The sequence below is a fragment of the Schistocerca nitens genome, chromosome 2 (genome assembly GCF_023898315.1).
Source record: "Schistocerca nitens isolate TAMUIC-IGC-003100 chromosome 2, iqSchNite1.1, whole genome shotgun sequence".
NCBI lineage: Eukaryota > Metazoa > Arthropoda > Insecta > Orthoptera > Acrididae > Schistocerca > Schistocerca nitens.
In genome coordinates, this window is record NC_064615.1 from 912988145 (window position 1) to 913011298 (window position 23154).

Sequence of the window (23154 nt, forward strand, 5' to 3'; positions counted from 1 at the left end):
AGATGGTGGACAGCATGTCGTGTCAACACCATGTTCTTGTAAAGTAGACCAACGTAGAATTAGTGCAAAAACCAAATATAGTGCTCCATGATCATGAGGACAGACAGGACAAATGGATATTGCAGTAATTTCTGGTAATTAGGTCAGAATGTGAAGGACATTAAGTCACATAGTAGTCTTCATTGAGAATTACACTAGTCTAACAACTGATTTGAGTAATTGGTGGCACTCATCGCCCAGTTACTGAACATTTCTGTACCATGTATGTAGTATTAGAGAATAATGTTCATAAAATTATCTGAATATAGTAATTATTGGCACTCATTGCCCAATTACAAACCATCAGAAGTCATCATTCAAAACAGAAGCTAATGAATGGCATAGTATTAACATAATTCACTTAATTATAGTAATCATTGGCATCATAGGTAATCTTATTACAATAAACAGTGGCATTCATTGGCCAGCTACAAAGCATTTTTTTTTGTATTATTCAGAAGTCATTACTCAAAATGAGTTAATTATTGGCATAGCATTTATACATAATTAATCTAATTATAGTAATCATTGGCATAATAGGTCATCTTATAATAAACAGTGGCATTCATTGGCCAGTTACAAAGCTTTTTTTTATATTATTCAGAAGTCATTATTGAAGTGACATACTATTCAGAGCTGATCAGTATTATTCAGAACTCTCTTAAACTAGTAGCATTATTTGTGACTGGTAATTACTTTGTTTGCTTTTGAGTTATTGCTGCAAATGAAGATGTGTAACGTCATTCGTCATGAGTCAGCTGTAGCAAGGTTATGAAACAAGTAGAGTATATGTGATCACATTCATAAAAAACATAGGTTTAATAAACAACTATTTATACCACATTAATTTTATACTGAAAAGTAGTATACTTCGAATTAACAGGTAGTGAAATGTGTATAAAAATATATATGTTCTCTAGCTGTCCTTTCCAAAACCTTCAGTCATCATACCATGCGATATAAGACATACTGTCAAAACGAACTGCAACAAATACTTAAATAACTACATAGCATCTCTTAACTAACAGGAAATATATAAACTTCAACATTATTTTCATCTGCAAAGAAAAACTTCATTATCCATATCACCATAACTCCATTATCATCATCACCTGTAAAGAAAAACTTCATTATCGATAGTAGCATATTCTTCATCATTATTCATCACCATTCATTATCATCTGCAAAAGAGTCACTTCATTATTCATTATACAACTATTCCTTATTTCTATCATATTTCATCACTAAAACTAAGATGTGTAGTTCTGTCTGACTGCCTGCATCAATCGCCTCGTATTCTGAAAGAAAAAATTAGTTAAGACTGCTATTCTACGATGTGTATAGTATATTCTTGTTAATGCTTGTTAATTCTGATCCATTTACTCTTCATCACGAGGTATTGCATCCTCTTTCGTTCATTCCGAAGGTGAAATTCCCATTTCTGTTTAATTTATTTCGTTTACACGTTACTTCTTTCTGAAAATGACGAACAAAGATTAATGTCTTGCATTTAATTCATATACCCATTAGATAAAAACTGGTTTATAGTAACACAATTGAGCATACAGCATAGCATGACAAAAAACGTAATATGTCAAAAACATCGACAGTGTTCAGAAGCAAAAATGTACACAGTGTATCACAATGTAGCAGCAAAAAAAAAGTAAAGTAGTCACGATGTTTAGCTATCATAAGGCAAAATGTTAAAGTCAACTGGTGTTTGTTCTATCGTAAATATTTCATAGTACATACAAACAAAACAGGAAAACAATCATACATACATAAAAATGGAAGATATGCACGGTCTAGGGTGTATAACGACAAGAAATGAGATCTTGTTTGTGTACAGCTTGTATGTTGTGTAGTTAATAGAGGCGAGAATTGAAGACTTTAATAGAGACAAAATTTGATAAAATTAATATATCACTAGATAGAATTGCATAATTATTCGTAAGATACGTAATTTTATCTGGAAAATGTGCACTGCCTAATGTGTAACGACAAGAAAAGCGACCTGCTAACCTTACCTTGCCGGGCACTTGCCAAGAAAAAATTACGATAATCATCAGTAGGTGTTCATGTGAATATAATTGCATAAGCGGTCATAAAGAAAATTAGGAAATGGCATTACAGTGTGATAAATCATAAAGTATCTTCATTCAATAAAAGGTTTGATGTTGGATATGTGGTGGTTCCCTTTGGTTTTTATGGTTCTCAAAGTTTCGACGTGTACTACATTGGGGTGAGGAATACTGCGAATCCGATATGGATCTGCGTATAGAAGCTCAAATTTACTGCATCTACTCTTTCCTTTGTTGGATAAATAGTGTGTACGTACTAATATCTTCTGTCCAACGTGAAAGTCACGGCGTGTACAAACCTGTTTTTGCTGTCTTCTCCGGCGCTCTGCGGCACGTTCGATGTTGTTCAGCGCAATGTCAATTATTTCATGGTGTCGTAGTCGACGAGTTGTGGGAAATGTTACTAATTCTTTAATTTTGTTAGGTGGTTCAACATTTTTCAGTATAACAGACGGAGATAGCATAGTAGATTCATTCGGTATGGAATTAATTACATCTTGGAATGAGAGTATGTGTGTGTTCCAATCAATATGTTTTTTATGGCAGTAAATTCTACACAGTTTACCAATTTCTTTCATTAATCGTTCACAAGGGTTCGAAGAAGCATGGTACCTGGATATATATATATATATATATATATATATATATATATATATATATATATATATATATATATATATATATATGAGAAATGTTTCTAGCTCGTAACATACGTGTCCATATAGCAGATCGAAACTGTGGTCCATTGTCGGAAATTACTTTCAACACATGCCCTACATGAAATAGAAAATGTTTTACAAATGCTTTCGAAACAGTTTTAGCAGTAGCTTTGCGTAACGGAGTGAAGGTAACAAATTTTGAAGTGAGTTCAACAGCGACAAAGATGAAGCAAAAACCTCTATTAGTTCTGGGAATCGGACCAAAAATGTCTACAGCGGCCATATGTCTCAATTTAACAGGTACAATGGGATGTAATGGAGGAATATGTGAAGTCGTATCTGATTTAGCTTTCTGGCAGATTTTACATGACGCTAAAACTCGTCGAATACGCTTCTCCATGTTGGTAAAATAACAGTTCTGTCTCAATATAAGAAAACATTTTCTGGCTCCGTAATGTGCGTAACTTAAATGAGTATACCAGATTAATTTGTTAACAAGTTCGTCAGGAATGCATAATAACCAATTGTTGCTGTCAGGATGAGAGCGGAAACAGAATATCATTGCGTACAGTGTAATGGTTTATAATGGTAACATTATTCCTATCTTGCCAAAGGTGTTTAATCTCTTTCCATACGTTGTCTTTATTCTGCTCTTGTGCTATGTCTTGTAATGACGACGAAAAGAAAATTTCAAATGCAACTTGTTGAATGTACATGACGCTGAAATTTGCTTTGCAGAAGTTGGTTGCATTGTCTTGCTGACTGTTGCTGAGAGAACGGGATAGTGCATCTGCTACAATATTTTGTGCGCCGGGAATGTGAACAATTGTAAAATTAAATTCCTGTAGATAAAGTTTCCATCTGCTTAATCTGTCGTGTGTAAATTTAGCGGAAAGTAAAAATTGTATCGCTCTATGGTCTGTATAAACGGTAGTGTGTCTTCCATAAAGAAAATGCCTAAATCTAGTAAAAGCCCATACAACACATAATGTTTCAAGTTCAGTAACAGAATAATTTCGTTCAGCAGGTCACAGAATGCGACTTGCAATAGCGATGTTTTTAATTAGTGTACAACCATCTTCTTCAATTTCCTGAAAAATATGTTCGTCTAAAGCGGTGTTAGATCTGTCGGTGGCAATGGAAAAATTTCTGGTAAGATCTGGGTGCGATAAAAGTGGTGCATTCAACAAAGCATGTTTCAAATAACATTCTCGTGAACAAGATTCTGCGTGTCAAAAGTATTGCTTGCGTTACTGGAAGATGCAACCTGTACTGTATCTGGTCAAATTCTATCTGACGTGTTATTATTTTCGGGAGGATGCTGTGGCATTTCCACTATTTGTACTGTTCTGTTATTTCTTCCTGACGTATTACGCTCGGGATGATATTTACTGTCTGGTTCATTCATGATAATATGTTTTTGCGGATGATCTTGCTGCTGATAAGATAGACTGTTATTAAATGTACGCTGGAAATTGTGCTCATTATTTTTACGTCTGTCGTGATAGTCATTTCTATACGGTGCATTGCGATAGGAATTGAAATGGTGTGTTTTCTGTACGTACTGATTCCCTTGTTGCTGTGCGTTACTATTTGTTGAGGCCGACGCTATACGTGTACGCGGCGAAACATTAAAGCCTGGTTGACCTTGTAGACTGCATTGTTGGTTAGGTATGCTAACCGGCTGGTTTTGTTGCTATTGCGGAGAAAAACCTCTATTGCTACCAAAATGTGTTCGCTATTGCTGATAATTTTACACATACTGATGATTAAAATTTTCTCTGATATTAAAGTTCTCGTGGTTGTCATTACTTGAGCGTCTAATGAAAAATTGTCACTTTCGGTAAAAACTTGTCATATCGGGTTTTCTTTACACTTTTCTTAATCCTAGGTAGAGCAATAGTTGAAGAGCTGTTTTGGTAGATATAAAGGATAGTAGAAGAGAAGGCAGCAGTGCAGAAAACTAAACATGAAACAGCACTACTGCGGCTCGGGGCCCTGTGCACGCTACGGCACATACACATTAAAGCGTAATGAATCCCCTGAGGTTTATTACGCACTGCAAATAAACTTTAGTTTTTGCGTTACAGGCAATGCCGTTAAAAATTCAGAAGCAAATTGCTGAATCCATGCTAATTCTAGTTTCTGCATTACATGAAATGTTGGTAAAAATTCAAGAGCAAATTGTCGTATCCAGTTCAAAGCTAGTTTCTGCGTTACAGACCAAGCTGGTGAAAGTACAAAAATAAATCGACGTATCCAGTTCAAAGCGTATACCTGTGCTCTGTCATTTTTAAATTCCTTACATTTTCTTACGGATAAAAATTGCTCGTAATCAACGTTATCGTCTCTGAATGTGTGAATATGTTCACGATTGCATATGAATCTGTTTGTGTCTTTTCGGATTTTAAGTCGCGTAGTCTCTGTAAATTGCCTAAGTTACACTGGCTGTGTGAATGTGACAAATGTTCGGAATGTGGCGCCTGCTGTGAAGTGTTAGTGACTGAAACATCTTTCATCTCTGTTACCTTGATACTTTCGTCAATTTGACTGATCTGTTGTTCAAATTTCTTATCAACTTCCGTATCCAGACTGTGTGAAAGTTCTGGTGACTTTAAATTAAACTCGTCGCGTATCTGTGTTGCGTTTTCTGAACATTGTTCAGTGACTGCACTAATTTCATCTCTAACTGATTCTGTTGTACCTGCATGTCTATTACCTAATTCTTGTGCAACAGATCTAGTTTCTTCACTACTATTACTAGCACAAGCCTCAATTTCCTCACGTAATTGTTCTTTAGTATCATGACACTGCGTGGCAACGGCTGTAATCTGTTCGCTAAGCTGTCTGGAATTGTTGTCTAATTTTTCATTAAGGTTGTCTTGTTTTTCATTAAGTTGTTTGTTCTGTTCACTAAGTTGTTTGAAATTTTCATTAAGCTGTTTGTTATTGTAGTCTTCTCTTTCATTCTGTTGTATGGAATTTTCATTAAGTTGTTTATAATTGTTGTCCTGTTTTTCATTCATTTGTCGTAAAAATGCCATAACTTGATCCCAACTACACTTAGCGGCTCTATTCACTGTGCTGTTTGATGGCATACTTGCAATTGTCACGTTTTGTGTAACCATTTGGTTATTTTGTGATTCTTGAAAATGTTTGCCAATCGGATGTGCACTGTTAGTCACTACACCGGAATCAAATAAATCTGTCGTACTCTGATTAAACTGTTCATTTTCGTTAAAAAATTTTGTCTGTTCATTACGTAAATTTTGCAAACCGGGTGTGTCAAGCTGGGCAGCGTTCATTGTAATAGAACGTCCCGCGTCATCAGTTGTCGTCAAATTAACAGACGACACAACTGAATTCGTTTGCTCATCACTAGGATCAAAATCAATATTAGTTGTCGGTACGCACTGATTGTCTACAAATGGAGGATTGTCATCATTACACTGCGTGTCGCAAGTACTATCGGTCAAATTATTCGAGTCGGTTATTTCACTCATTACACATCGCGATGTACTGTTAACAGTTTTTCGCGGCATTTTTCACAAATCAAAAAATCAGAATTATTCACAAATGAAACAAACACAATGCAAAAATGCAACAAACACAAATACAACAAAGAGCAAGAAATTGCCGATGATCTGTGGAAGAAAGAGTGACAAATTAGTAAAATGCGTTGCGCCAGATGCTATCTACGTTTAAGTAATTAAGAGCAGATATATGACTAGTTCTCAGAAGATTCACAAAGAAATAAGATCCTGGCCGGATGTCGCCAAGTGTAACCTCCCAGCAGAAATTATTCAATGAAAAATGAGAATGGTGCCAAGCGTAACCTCCCCACAAAAATTAATGAATGATAATTGACCATTAAACCACACGATAATATAAATTAAATAATGAACCATGAACGAAATGTAACCTCCTAACAGAAATAATAATATCAGGTAAATTTTATAAGGACAGAAGCGCTGACCTTCGGCCCTGTATTCTGAATAACAAAAGCAAAAATTCTTACCTCAATAAAAACTGCAACTATTTCTGCTCTTATTTATCGACACAGCTTCGTGCAATGCTGGCGTATATTTTTTTTTTTATTCTTGGAAGCAATGATAATGCATTGGAAAAATTCTTTAAATTGAAATGAATACTTTTCTTTAAAAAAAGTTACTTTATATTGTAAAAATTATTATTGGGGCATTTTTTTGAACAAATTAAATTACAATTAACATATATTATTAATTATGCGCAAGGCTGCTTCTTTACTTTCTACAACAATACTCATCCTCCAGAGTCCTGACCAGAGGCGCGAACAGAGCACACAGCCGACGCATGCCGACTCCCGCCGACTACTACCGTCCACTCGCTACTACTGTCGACTCGCGCAGATTAGCGCAGACTCGCGACAAGCAACAACTAACAATAAACTACTCTCTGGTCAGAGATTCTGTCATGCCTCGCCCATCGCCGGCGAAGCATACACCTTACACTCTTTGTCCATGGAATACGACACGTAGTTACTGTGCCGCCTAGTCTTCATCTGTTTTATCCCTTCTCTTTCATCTTAGACTTGGCTTTTATATATTGTTATTCTCCTCATCCGGAATTTTGTAGTGATGTATTTATGGTTTTTGCTGTATAACTTTCCATTTAATGTGAACCGTTGTTAAACATTTTTGCATCTTTACCTGGCTTTTCATGTGTGTTCAGTGTCATCAGTGGCCATGTTTGTTATTTTGTTCGTGACGTCAAAATGTATTACTCAGTTATAGTACGAAATTGATGAATCATTCACGACGCCATAACGTCTGTATGATGCACCACCATACTCCCTTTGGTATACTCATTGTAATGTAGGTGGTTTCTAACTTCTGTCAATTTTATTATTATATGTTTTAAATAAGCAGCGGTCCCTTGTGCAAGAATAGGTATCAACAGCCTTCCGATGTCACATAGCGAAAGGCGTCTGCTGTTAGGGACTTAAATGCCACGTATTTATGCACGCACCGATAAGCACTTGTCTGCCTCGAAGATCTATTGACTTAAGCCCGTGTGATAGGTAGTACATATCTGGGTCGAAACTGTAAATTGTGGCTCAGCAAGTCGCATGGGCTCTGAGGGGACTCAGACGGTAGTGAAGTTTGGTGACAGAATTTGTTCGAGACCCAGTAGCCGGCAAAGACACACTCTTGCCTTCCGCCTGTTGCCTAGATGTCGATTTGCCGATTCCACCATTTAATATAGACGCTGTATCTTGCGAGGGTGACTTGGGTGCGTTCAATCGACTTTGCTCTGGATTATGACGAGATAGTTGCTGGCTAGTGCGTTTGCGCTGCTGTTATGTGATTGCATATTGCGTGGTTTTCAGATTATGGAGCATTAGATTTCTTCCAGGGATACACTTTGCTGTCGAGTCTAGTGCTGGAAATGTAAGATCTTTTCCGTACATTCCATTTTTCGTAACGCGTGGGATCAATTTACGTTTTTATTCAAATGGCTTGTCTCGTTGCCCTTCATTCGTAAAATAATATTTCGAGCATTAACTCTAATATGCGGTAGATTTTCTTTTTGCCTGTTGTATCCGGATGGTAATGTAAGGACATAATGCCCGTCTAAATGGATTTGTAGACGTAACACGATATGTGGTAGTCAAGTATTTGGTCATTATATTAGATCTGAGTATAATTTTTTAAGCTTATTTTCATACCCCCTGGTTTGCGTTCAGATTGATCTTCCTCGTATTCCTTAACATTAAATGTGTTGATCAAGAACTACAATCTCGAAACGTGCAATGTTCATTTTAATTAGAAGAAAAGCTGTGAGGGAATAATCTGCTTGAAGTAGAGATTACAGTTTTATTAAATAAGGTTTTCAGTTCTACAGTAAAATTTATGACGCTGTAGACACTAGCCAGTGAAGATGGAGACATCGAGACGATATCTGCTGCTAAACTGACTCAAGTTTTCAAATTACTGGCCGTTGAAAGACATAGAAAACAAAAACATTTGAATGGAACGGAGTCAATCTATAAACCCAATTATTTCACATGCATAGTGAGTAGCTGCGGGATGGATATTGCAAGGATTAAAGTTTGTTTTGACTTGGTTAACTCTTGATAAACCTCCTTTAATTATTTCGTTGCGTTTTGGGAAACTTCTTGCCACTAAGAAACTTAAAATAAAATTACGCAGATTGCAGTTATTCACATACGGGTCAGATTTGATGTAAAGGGGTGACGTTTCAGGGCATAAAAATCAAGATCATTATCTCTTATGAATTCACAGGTTAAAGTAAAAAAGTAGTAGCATTTTCACCAGTTAGTTTTTGTTCAACTATTTTAATGTAATAAGAAATACCAGCGATTCTTTCCATTTCATTTATTTTTAATTTACAAAAACAAGAATTCTAGGCCGCTAATTTCAGGTGACTGCCCTTTGCTACAAGCCGTCTTATAAATGAACGTTCGTGTGGGCCTAATACCGCTCCCCAGATTTCAATTGAAAGCTGCCAACAGCTGCTAACACACAGTTGTCTCAAAGCAGGGATTCAACTTTCTCGCTGTTGATGAAAAGATTCATACGCGACCTGCACCTACCCCACTCCTGGGCCACTGACAGTGTGCATACCAAACCCTGGTACCACCTGTAAAACCGTGACTCAGATTCCATTCCGATACTTCACCTGAGGATCATGAGAGTGATACTCACTGAAACATCGCTTCATTTCGACGAACTCATCTGGCAGCGAACCCAGGAACTTAACATTGTAAACGTCAGTTCTTCTACTCCCTCCTACGTTGTATCGTTCGATAGTCGGCACATAAAGTCACTTTTACGTAAGGACGTTGAAAAATGGAAGAATACTTATTTAGACAAGTGTGAAAGAGGGAAATAAAGTGATACTTACGAAAACACTCACAATCCTGCTGTAGAAATCTTGGTCAAAAAACAGTCTCTGGTCGACGAGGACCCGCCTGTTGACATCTTTCGGGTAGAGAGCATCGTTCTTTCCGTACTTAGAAATAAGGTACATGGCTATGGCGCGGCTGTTTGCAAAAAACAAAAATATTACTAAAGAGTAGGCTCAGAAATACTGGGAATTTATACATAACGAAAAGTTATTGAGATTGTATTCATTACAGAAAGAAGGAGATTTAAATCTGGTTAACTTTTGCGAATTAATTTCATTCTGATAGGTATTTCAGCTGCTCAGTGGCATTTTGAATGAGACTACCTTTCAGCAGCAACCGTTTTGTTTCTCTATGCTCAGATCATTTCTATCCCTACGGACTCAACATAAAATGCTTGCATGTACAAAACATGATCAACTAAATTATGCTGGAATATTTAATTATCTATATAATTATGTGTATTATTTTACTAGACTATTGCCGGGCGTTGTGGCCGAGCGGCACTATGCGCTTCAGTCTCGAACCGCGCGACCGCTACGGTCGCAGGTTCGAATCCTGCCTCGGGCATGGATATGTGTGATGTCCTTAGGTTAGTCAGGTTTAAGCAGTTCTAAGTTCTAGGGGACTGATGACCTCAGATGTTAAGTCCCATAGTGCTCAGAGCCATGTGAACCATTTGAACTACACTATTACTATTTACAAGATAATGAAACATTACAACCCTTGCTGCCACTGCAAGCCTTCCAGATGGAGTTCAGGAGGGAAAACGTAAAATAATGACGATAGTAGTACGTATTCATATCTGCCACGTAAGTTAATATACTCTTCCTAAATACACGAACAAAACTGTAGATATTAGCACTAATTAGCTTTTCGTGTGTTGCGTTTGTATTTGTAATAATTTTAGTGAAAAATACGACGAATTTTGTCTGCCGCGTCTTGCTTAGCCCTTTCGGTGGAATTTGCTCCGTGCCACGCAAAACTACTGCACCGAGGAGTGAGTATAATTACTACCATATACAATTTTGATTTTCTATGAACCTAAGAAATGTGGATTATATTATTTTTTTGTTTGGAGATCCTCTTGATTTCAAAAATAGTCCACTAATAAATTGTACACTTACACATTTTTCTACAATGAAATGTCATAACACTCAAACACACGCAATATGACATGAGAGACAACCTTCAAAAGTGTCTGCATGAAGACTGTTGCTGTGCATAAAATTACTCACAAAAAGTTGAGAAAACCACTTTCCTGGGAACTTTCAATTTTACTGATTCAGAGCTAGCATTCTCAAGGCTTAAGAAAGTTGAAGAATTCTCAGTAAAATGTAACAAAACATATTCGAGAGATATTTAAATAAACTGTGTTAAGACTCACTAACTACTAATGGAACCACAGAAAATGAAACGAATCGTGTACTGATGAAGTAAAGCTTCGGACTCTACTTATTTAATGCTTATTATACATTTAATTGATAGTGGCTTCTCAGATAATGCGTATACCACTTTTTTCTATTTAAAAGCATTTGTTCCTTCGAATTTGACCGCTTCTCAAGCATACTTCAAGCAAATACTGCTTGTATAAGATTTCCATGGAACAGATAGGAAGTGAAGCAGTTCAGATGCTATGAGTCTTAACTACAGTAGCAAGGTTGTCCATAACAAACAACCGTTATTAGCCCAAAGACATCTATGTGGCAATGGGAAGGTTAGTAATGTAGGCAGGTACAAACCCTTTTTTGCACTGAATGCAGGAAAGTACTCATTACACTGAAATAATGGTATGGACAATCTCTTTCTCTTAGAACCTACCGTTGACAGAACTTCATTGCAAGTGATGCAGTGGTTTACTTCGTATAAGCATTAGACATAAGATCGATGAGTTTATAACAAGAGGCACGCTGAATGTGACTCCAGTGATTTCTGGAGACTGCAGATGATTCTGTGGTCTCTTTTGTCTTGTCTCAACTCAGTGCGCCCAAGGAAGATCGAGGTAAGAGTTAACTTCACGAGAGCTGCCTCACGTAATGCCTTTTGTGAACTGCGGCCGAAGAACGTAACATGTTACCAGTGGAATACTTAGGCTCAAATATAATACTGTGTGTGCTCCATTCCCTAGAACGTCAATTATTATGAATGAAGAACCAACTCGGACTCAACTGTAACACAAACTCACTCTGTGAATAGATTACGTCGTCTTCATTTATACTGTGCACATACAACTATTTAGGTGCAGCATACACATATGCAATTTTGGACTGTCAGCGACGTATGCAGCCATAGCCTAGACAACGAATACCCAGTACTGTGCTTGCATTTAGAACTCAGTTCTCAAGAGAATATTAACATAACTTATTTTAAATTTAAACGTTTTTGTTTTGATCATTATTTTCGACACAACACACTACTACCCATCCTTACCAAGCTATCTTCTTCCATAATTCCTTATTTCTTCATTAATAATCTGAAAATTTTAACAGTAACGTTGCCAAAACAGTATTTTTTATGTTCTCGTATAAGGACAGACAGGATAGTTTCCAAAAACGAAAATTTTGTGTGGGTGAAAAAGCATTTAGGAAAAGTTAACCTCCAGAACCAGACAAAAAAGCCATTATACCTGCTGACAGCTTTAACTGCGTGCGTAATGCTGTTTATGGATCAAAAATATGTAGCTTTATCGTTTTAGGAGACAGTATAAAGCAGTCGTCAGTCTGCCGACTTGCGATGTGTCTAAAAAGCAAAAACACATTTCCAATGCCAGAAATGCTCTGAAAAGAAAAAATACTAACTACAAAAATTCAGATGTGTGTGAAATCTTACGGGACTTAACTGCTAAGGTCACCAGTCTCTAAGCTTACACACTACTTAACCTAAATTATCCTAAGGACAAAAACATACACCCATGCCCGAGGGAGGACTCGAACCTCCGCCGAGACCAGCCGCACAGTCCATGACTGCAGCGCCTAGACCGCTTTTTTTGTTTTATTTATTTATTTATTTATTTATTTTCAATAAAGATCACTCTGTTAAAAGGAACATGTAGATCATTTCATCATATAGTATGTGAATTACATATTAAGTGGTGAGAGAAGCGTGAGGTTCATTATCAGCTGTCAAAAGTGCACACCGACTGCACCCGGCACATCCCAACTGCGTGGGGGGTCGAGGAAGACTGCCTGAAGATACTTGGCAAAGGTTTTCCGATAGTGTGACTATCTACGAACATCATTGTGGGCTTGTTGCAAGAAATACCAAAAGTCAAGTCGCGACTTGGCAGCATCCCCATAGAGGTACGCGATCGTCCAACCTTTGACCCAGATGATCGACTGTGATTTAGTCGCCGGAAAGTAGTCACTCTCCGGATGTAAGAAGGAAGCAGGTGTAATCTGTTGGGGGGTCACACGGAGGTAGCAAGCCACCATCTGTCTTCCTAGGAGCCATACGTCCTCCACCGCGATACAAGTTAAGCGGTGATGGTCGTTATCCACTTGGAGACATTTCGGGCATAGTGGAGTGTCCACTAGTCCAATTGCATGGAGCCGTTGGTTGGTGTTGAACTTGCCACAGGCGACAGAGAACCACAGTGCCCGAACGAAGCTAGGAAGGAATTTTTGGTGCACATGTCTCCAAATCTTCGGCCAATGCAACCTGGGGTGTTTGAGTTCAATGACATTACGACTTATCCGCTGTAGCAGCCAAACATAAAAATCCTTCGCGCATGGCGGTCTCGTGCGCGGAAACTCGTCTCTGACATAACTAAGTTCCACGATAAATGTTGATACATGCGCAAAATCTAGCGTAATGTTGCCCACCGCCACCGGAGGTGTGAGGAACGCTGGAACCAGGAGATCCAGTAGGCGGGATGTAAGGGAATCACGCCCGCTACGCCATTGCCTGCAAATCGTGGCTAGAAGGAGCGCCGTCGCTCGGCAGTGAACATTCGTAAGTCCTCGTCCCCCCTTGTCCGTAGGGAGCGTGACCGTTTCGTGTCGCACCTTGAGGGGCGATCCAATCATCACAAAATAGCCTAGTGCTGATTGAAGTCGACGTCCGAGCGTGAGTGGTAGGGGCAGGATCTGCGAAATATGAACCATTCGAGAAACCACGTTAGTGTTCAGATGACTCGCTGCAAAGGATCAAGGCGCCATAGGAGATGTTGTCGGACCATGGTTCGTGTTGTCTGTAAAATACGTCGGTAGTTAACTGCAGCAGTATGTTTAACAGATGAGGTAAAGTCTATGCCGAGATAGCGGAATCGTTGCACATAAGGAAGCGGATTGATTTCTTCCGGCGTAAGGCACCTTCCAACCGGCAGTGCCGCCGATTTGTTCATGTTCACTGCACTACCCGCCGTCACACTGTGGGCCAACAACAGTTCAAGGACCGTCTTCACCTCTTCCTCAGAACGAACGAGCAGCAGGAGGTCGTCCGCATACGCACGACATTTAAAGGTGTAGCCCCGTAGTTCTATCCCAGAAAGAGAATTGGTTAGCCTCTCAATTAATGGTTCCAACGCTATCGCGAACAGCAGCATCGAAAGAGGGCAGCCCTGGCGAATGGATCGTCGAATTTGAATGGGCCCTGCTACACGCCCATTAACCTGTACCAAGGATTGTGCGCCCCCGTATATCCTTCTAATGAGACCATTAAAACGGTCTGGAAATCCCATTTGTTCCAGTACAGCGTACAGATAGTTGTGGCGCACCTTACCAAAAGCACTGCCACCATCGCCGCTTTGAGCCGGCACTCCTCCGCCAGCGCTATCACATTACGGCATTCGCCAGTAGCTGTTTGAACATTCACCGATCCACCCGGTGTCGTCTGTTCTGGAGAGAGAACGCTACGAATTAACATACGACATCGGGACGCTAGCAACCGTGCAAAGATCTTATAGTCGGCATTAAGCAGGGTGATGGGGCGATAATGTGTGACCGTAATTCCTGGCTTCGGTTTATGTACTGGCACCAAGAGGCCTTCCATAATAGCCGGTGGAGTAGGCGCATCGGAATTTAACATCTCCTCCATCGCGGTGCCATTTCGTTGCGAAATGCTCGATAAAATTCAGCAGGAAGCCCATCAATGCCTGCGGACCGATTCAACGCACCGTGTGCGATCGCATCATGTACTTCCTCACAGCTAATGGCTTCCAGTAAGGTTCCCGCGGCTTCCACCGTCAGTGTACGGGAGACGTACGTGGCTATAGGGTCGAGGTCATCGACAGGGGCTGCTTCTTCCCGATAGATGTGTTGGTAATGGTCGACGAATGCAGAGACAATGTCCGCTTGACGCGTCACTCTTCGGTCTTCGCGGGTAATTAATTCCCGTACAAAAACACGTCGTCGTTGCTTTCGTTCATTCACGACGTGGTGCATAGAAGGAATCTCGTGCCTTATCGTATCGTGACATCTGGCGCGCACCATGGTTCCCTGAAGATGTTTCCGAGCTAAAGCCACCAGTTTAGCTTTTATCCTTTTGCGTTCGATCCAGATGTCCTGTCCCGGCGGATCATCATCCAGGTCGCGCAGTGCTGCAAAATAAAAGTCGGTCGTACGGCGGCGCCATTCTGCCATCTCCCTGCTATATGAGATGAACGTACGGCGAAGCGCCGGTTTAGCACAAGTCAGCCACCAATCAAGTATCGTCGTATACCTTCCAACCCTTCGCTCGCACATCGTCCATGTCTCAAGGATCCGTTGACGGCATTCAGGATCATGTAGATGGTGAATGTTTAGTTTCCACGGGGCCTTACTGTTCCACACCTCTCTACGGGGAAGAAGCACCGTACAGATGTAAGCGCTGTGGTCGGAAAATGCCAATGGCCAGCGTTCCGCGTCCTGGACATCATTTGCATGAGCCCGTGAGATATAAATGCGACCTAATCTGCTCGCCGAATGACGTGTCACATAGGTGTATCCCGGTGCATCTCCATGTCGTAATTCCCACGTGTCACTAAGTACAAGGTCGTTGACAACGATTCGCAACTCCTGGCTGATGTTTGCTTGCGGCCATTGGTCTTTCTGGCTGAGAACACAGTTGAAATCTCCACCAATTATTACACATTCATAACGTCCATGGAATAGTGGGGTAATGTCTTCTGCATAAAATCGCGCCCTTTCCCGCCGCCAATTATTTCCCGACGGTGCATAAAGATTGATGATGCGTGTCCCAAACATCGTGAAAGCCATTCCCCTGGCCGACGGAAGATAACACACGTTTTCCACTGGGAAGCCATCTCGCACGTAAACTGCCACCCAACTCCCATTGTGATCTTCATGCGACGAATAGGATTGGTAGCCTGCGATGTATGGGAGTGCAGCTATGTGGACTTCCTGCAGCAAAGAAATATCCACATCAGATGCCCAAATCGTTTCCTTCAGTAGGTGTATTTTGGCCGGTGAACGCACGTCATTTATATTTAATGTCGCAATACGGTTCGCATGGCGTTGAATCCCACTCTGTCGAGGCGCAACAACATCTCCCTGCATCGGCGCTAGGGGCTGAGTTAGAAGACGTGCTCTCGCCCCTCTCCCTTCACCTTCAGCAATTATTAGGCCGTCTCCGTGAGCGCCGGCTGCCTCTGTATGACGTCCGGCGCCTCCTCAATATCGTCATACCACATCTTTTCAGGCTGTGATGTATTCGTGTCCATAGCCACAGCATCTGCGTCTGGAGAGCCAACTGGCTGTGATTCCTCTTCAGCAGGACCACGTCCCGGTACCGTCAATGTGACAGACCGCTGTGGGTCTGATCGAACAGTTCCCATTGCCTCATCCTGTTTCGTAGAGGCTGTTGTATCGTCTTGGTCCACATGCGCATCGTCGTCGGGGCAAGGGGAGTCATCCCGAGGAGATGTCGTGCGACGCCGTCGTTTCCTCCTTTTCGGGGAACGTTGTTTGCGTGATCTTCCTTCCGTGTCCTCAGATTGTAGGGAATCACGGCTGCCCGACAGAAAAGCATCCGTAGGAACCTGGTGTTTCGAGTCCCATCGTTGTATTTGGCGGAGGTTCGGTCGAAACTGATGTTGTCGTCTCAGAGTGCGTTCCAGACGGAACAGCATCCGTAGTGGCTGGAACTGTTTCGTGTACTATCGGTGTGCTTGGTGGGAGTTCGGTCTCATCTGATGTTGTCGCCGTCGATTGTATGCTCGATGGAGCAGCATCCTCTGTCATCCCGACGTCTGCGACAAGGTTTCGGAGAGTGCCATCTTGATCTTCCACCGGGGCTGTGTCCTTTCGGTCATCAGCAGACGCAGTGAGGGCTTTGGCATAGGTGATCGGTAGTAATGTCATTGCCGGCGATGGCTCCCGCACATCTGAAGGCAGTTGCGTAATCCGCCGTTGCATACAGTTCGACCTGAGGTGTCCCTCCTGGCCACAGCCAGAACATGTACGCGGTTGAACATCGTAAATCACCACCGCCCGACAACCACCAATTGTCAGACAGGACGGTACATGCTTCTAAAGATCAATAGTGATCTGTCGCACTCCGTTAAGAACATGGTACGTGGCGAATTGTGTCCAGCGTTCTGCCGTGTGACCACGTACCGTGCCGTATGGCGTAAAAGCCTCGATAACTTCTTCAGCCGGGAGCTCAAATGGCAGCTCAAAAACACGAAAACACGTATTGTCCGTACACCCAGACCAGCATGTTCTACAGTTACCGTGCCGACATTCCCGTCACTATGGCCAAATCGGAGACCTGCTTTTGTCGCCTGTAGAATTCTCTCACACGCCGCGTCATTTACCATCTTAACATACACCGTGGGACTAATGATGGACAGGTGAATTCCGACAATATCGTTTGGCGGTATCTTGACTTCCTCTCGAATGAATCGTTCCACTGCTAAAGCCTTTGGTCGTTCGTAGTCTTTGCGGAAATTGAATCGTAATGTAGTTTTCCTGTACTTGTTCGCCATGATCGTTGTTATTAGCCCGCGCGCAGACTAAGTCCGCAAGTAAACAAACACTCGCACACGCCGCACAGGCGGAAGTATCGGACCTCCGCTTCGCACGGCCGCTAGCGCCGAACTGACCGCTCGGCTAATCCAGTGCGGCTACTAACTACATTTTCTGACAAACTCAAGAGGGGCCTATTTTTCTTTCAATATCAAACAGAAGTTTTCTCTCTCAAATAAAGCCGATTGTTGTTAGTAAGCAATTTACTAACAGGAAACTTTTCGAAACAGAAGTGACTTTCAGTTACGAGATGCATCATACAGGTACCAACAGCTTCTCATTGCTTTTGGTATCGTAATAAGGTGTTGCTCATTTTCATCCCAAGGGAACAACAAATTTAAATGGTTCAAATGGCTTTGAGCACTACGGGACTTAACATCTGAGGTCATCAGTCCCCCAGACATAGAACTACTTAAACCTAACTAACCTAAGGACATCACACACATCCATGCCCGAGGCAGGATTGGAACCTGCGACCATAGCAGCAGCGCGGTTCCGGACTGGGCGCCTAGAACCGCTCGGCCACAACGGCCGGCTAACAACAAGTCATAAGGATGAGAAGAAAGGTACATTATACTGAAACCAAAACATTACAAAACACTAAATTTTCTTTCTGCTTTCGAAGACTGATTTTGGGATATATTGATTGGGCACTGCTATTCTTCGAGGAGTAGTAACACTGTTCACTATTAAGTCTGTAGCCTTACCTCTCAGCAATGTACAGGCCATTATCCTCCAGCGTCGGCACAGTGTGTTGTGGGTTTTTCTGAAATAAGGAAAAGAATCACAAAAAAGTAGACATATGACATCTGAGATATCAATTTATGATGAAAGGACGTCTAGAGAAGAAATTAAGGAGTATAAATGTATTTATTTTCCAGGCACCACATTTCTATAATAAAAAATTAACAGACACTCAATAAAACCACTTGTTGTAGCCAAACAACACTGTTGCAAAGTAAAGCTGTATAAAATACTTGATAAAGTATATTATTCTTCAGATACTCCAAGATCCACACTTCGACTCGTTTTCTACGTGATTTCTGAATACATTCTAAAATTCACAGAGAATGTTGGTAATTTTAGATAGTAGTTTACAACAAGTAATGGCGATAGATAAACAGACTTCTTCAGTTACTTTTTGCGCTTATTAATACTTAAACTATACTGATTATATATGTTATATATATGTTACCTTCAACATCTCAGGCGTCTTCAGGTCCTTAGCAAGATCGTTTACGTTCACTATTTTCAAGTCAACTCCAACAATACCAGCCACTAGACGCACCAAGCGGCATGGAGCGCTCAAAGGGCTGATGTAGAGAGTTAGAGGAGCCATTGTGGATTCTGAAAATCATCACATCGTTTCAGATCTAAAATAAACTTCTCCTTGGATGATATGCTTGTGATTATGCAATGCTGTATACTTGTCATATGTACCGGGAGAATAAATATCGTTTCGTCACAGAAATTCATGATTTAGGTAATAATTCAAGCAATCATTTTGTTCTCCGAAACATGATTTGCTCTTACAGTCATTCAGTAATACAACAATAAAGTTTGGGACAACCGGGGGCTATCTGAAAACAGTGACAGATCCAGCGGACAGCGCCGCGGGTGTACTCTGCGGTTGTTGTTGTTGTGGTCTTCAGTCCTGAGACTGGTTTGATGCAGCTCTCCATGCTACTCTATCCTGTGCAAGCTTCTTCATCTCCCAGTACCTACTGCAACCTACATCCTTCTGAATCTGCTTAGTGTATTCATCTCTTGATCTCCCTCTACGATTTTTACCCTCCACGCTGCCCTCCAATGCTAAATTTGTGATCCCTTGATGCCTCAAAACATGTCCTACCAACCGATCCCTTCTTCTAGTCAAGTTGTGCCACAAACTTCTCTTCTCCCCAATCCTATTCAATACCTCCTCATTAGTTACGTGATCTAACCACCTTATCTTCAGCATTCTTCTGTAGCACCACATTTCAAAAGCTTCTATTCTCTTCTTGTCCAAACTAGTTATCGTCCATGTCTCACTTCCATACATGGCTACACTCCATACAACACTTTCAGAAACGACTTCCTGACACCTAAATCTATACTCGATGTTAATAAATTTCTCTTCTTGAGAAACGATTTCCTTGCCATTGCCAGTCTACATTTTATATCCTCTCTACTTCGACCATCATCGGTTATTTTACTCCCTAAATAGCAAAACTCCTTTACTACTTTAAGTGTCTCATTTCCTAATCTAATTCCCTCAGCATCACCCGACTTAATTCGACCACATTCCATTATCCTTGTTTTGCTTTTGTTGATGTTCATCTTATATCCTCCTTTCAAGACACTGTCCATTCCGTTCAACTGCTCTTCCAAGTCCTTTGCTATCTCTGACAGAATTACAATGTCATCGGCGAACCTCAAAGTTTTTACTTCTTCTCCATGAATTTTAATACCTACTCCGAATTTTTCTTTTGTTTCCTTTACTGCTTGCTCAATATACAGATTGAATAACATCGGGGAGAGGCTACAACCCTGTCTCACTCCTTTCCCAACCACTGCTTCCCTTTCATGCCCCTCGACTCTTATAACTGCTATCTGGTTTCTGTACAAATTGTAAATAGCCTTTCGCTCCCTGTATTTCACCCCTGCCACCTTCAGAATTTGAAAGAGAGTATTCCAGTCAACATTGTCAAAAGCTTTCTCTAAGTCTACAAATGCTAGAAACGTAGGTTTGCCTTTTCTTAATCTTTCTTCCAAGATAAGTCGTAAGGTCAGTATTGCCTCACGTGTTCCAACATTTCTACGGAATCCAAACTGATCTTCCCCTAGGTCGGCTTCTACCAGTTTTTCCATTCGTCTGTAAAGAATTCGCGTTAGTATTTTGCAGCTGTGACTTATTAAACTGATAGTTCGGTAATTTTCACATCTGTCAACACCTGCTTTCTTTGGGATTGGAATTATTATATTCTTCTTGAAGTCTAAGGGTATTTCGCCTGTCTCATACATCGTGCTCACCAGATGGTAGAGTTTTGTCATGACTGGCTCTCCCGAGGCTGTCAGTAGTTCTAATGGAATGTTGTCTACTCCCGGGGCCTTGTTTCGACTCAGGTCTTTCAGTGCTCTGTCAAACTTTTCACGCAGTATCTTATCTCCCATTTCGTCTTCATCTACATCCTCTTCCATTTCCATAATATTGTCCTCAAGTACATCGCCCTTGTATAAACCCTCTATATAATCCTTCCACCTTTCTGCCTTCCCTTCTTTGCTTAGAACTGGGTTGCCATCTGAGCTCTTGATATTCATATAAGTGGTTCTCTTCTCTCCAAAGGTCTCTTTAATTTTCCTGTAGGCAGTATCTATCTTACCCCTAGCGAGACAAGCCTCTACATCCTTACATTTGTCCTCTAGCCATCCCTGCTTAGCCATTTTGCACTTCCTGTCGATTTCATTTTTGAGACGTTTGTATTCCTTTTTGCCTGTTTCATTTACTGCATTTTTATATTTTCTCCTTTCATCAATTAAATTCAATATTTCTTCTGTTACCCAAGGATTTCTATTAGCCCTCGTCTTTTTACCTACTTGATCGTCTGCTGCCTTCACCACTTCATCCCTCAGAGCTACCCATTCTTCTTCTACTGTATTTCTTTCCCCCATTCCTGTCAATTGTTCCCGTATGCTCTCCCTGAAACTCTCTACAACCTCTGGTTCTTTCAGTTTATCCAGGTCCCATCTCCTTAAATTCCCACCTTTTTGCAGTTTCTTCAGTTTCAATCTGCAGTTCATAACCAATAGATTGTGGTCAGAATCCACATCTACCCCAGGAAATGTCTTACAATTTAAAACCTGGTTCCTAAATCTCTGTCTTACCATTATATAATCTATCTGAAACCTGTCAGTATCTCCAGGCTTCTTCCATGTATACAGCCTCCTTTCATGATTCTTGAACCAAGTGTTAGCTATGATTAAGCTATGCTCTGTGCAAAATTCTACAAGGCGGCTTCCTCTTTCATTCCTTCCCCCCAATCCATATTCACCTACTATGTTTCCTTCTCTCCCTTTTCCTACTGATGAATTCCAGTCACCCATGACTATTAAATTTTCGTCTCCCTTCACTACCTGAATAATTTCTTTTATCTCGTCATACATTTCATCTATTTCTTCATCATCTGCAGAGCTAGTTGGCATATAAACTTGTACTACTGTAGTAGGCATGGGCTTTGTGTCTATCTTGGCCACAATAATGCGTTCACCATGCTGTTTGTAGTAGCTAACCCGCACTCCTATTTTTTTATTCATTATTAAACCTACTCCTGCATTACCCCTATTTGATTTTGTATTTATAACCCTGTAATCACCTGACCAAAAGTCTTGTTCCTCCTGCCACCGAACTTCACTAATTCCCACTATATCTAACTTTAACCTATCCATTTCCCTTTTCAAATTTTCTAACCTACCTGCCCGATTAAGTGATCTGACATTCCACGCTCCGATCCGTAGAACGCCAGTTTTCTTTCTCCTGATAACGACGTCCTCTTGAGTAGTCCCCGCCCGGAGATCCGAATGGGGGACTATTTTACCTCCGGAATATTTTACCCAAGAGGACGCCATCATCATTTAATCATACAGTAGAGCTGCATGTCCTCGGGAAAAATTACGGCTGTAGTTTCCCCTTGCTTTCAGCCGTTCGCAGTACCAGCACAGCAAGGCCGTTTTGGTTAATGTTACAAGGCCAGATCAGTCAATCATCCAGACTGTTGCCCCTGCAACTACTGAAAAGGCTGCTGCCCCTCTTCAGGAACCACATGTTTGTCTGGCCTCTCAACAGATACCCCTCCGTTGTGGTTGCACCTACGGTACGGCCATCTGTATCGCTGAGGCACGCAAGCCTCCCCACCAACGGCAAGGTCCATGGTTCATGGGGGGGTACTCTGCAGTACCACTTGTAAATTTCTTATAGAAGGCGAACTGCTTCAGGTTTCATTCATAGGATACTCACAGTGTTGTAAATGTGCTAAGCTGAGCTTTCTCTTTTTACAACAGTAAGAGAGAAATAAATCATTTAAATCCCTTTGCATGTCTTCATGATCATTTTTCCCAAGTCTAGTGTTTAATTTTTGCAATATTGCTCGAGAACAATATAGTGAACAAGACGGTACAATTGTTACAGACAGGAGTTGTTCAGACACGCCAGTCTTAATGAATGTTAAAATATGAGTTTCTCAGTAATTAATTTCATACACATACATTTATTGTTGTTGTTGTTGTTGTGGTCTTCAGTCCAAAGACTGGTTTGATGCAGCTCTACATGCTACTCTATCCAATGCAAGCCTCTTCATTTTCGAGTAACAACCGCAACTTACACCCTTCTGAATTTTCTGATGACGACATCCTCCTGAGTAGTCCCCGCTCGAAGATCCGAACGGGGGCTATTTTACCTCCGGAATGTTTTACCCAAAAGGTTATCATCATCATGTAACCATACTGTGCATGCCCTCGGGAAAAATTGC

General features: G+C 40.9%; 1 protein-coding gene across 1 annotated transcript in view; it reads right to left on the reverse strand.

Annotated features, from left to right (window-relative positions):
* LOC126235448 (glutathione S-transferase 1-1-like) overlaps positions 1-23154 on the reverse strand; it is a 46638-nt gene that overhangs the window by 9021 nt on the left and 14463 nt on the right. Inside the window, exons 2-4 of the mRNA XM_049944171.1 lie at positions 18846-18997; positions 18358-18416; positions 9686-9824 (exon numbers count right to left, since the gene is read on the reverse strand). Of these exons, the coding sequence (XP_049800128.1) occupies positions 9686-9824; positions 18358-18416; positions 18846-18989 (342 nt within the window). The 5' untranslated portion in view covers positions 18990-18997. The remainder of the gene's footprint in view (positions 1-9685; positions 9825-18357; positions 18417-18845; positions 18998-23154) is intronic.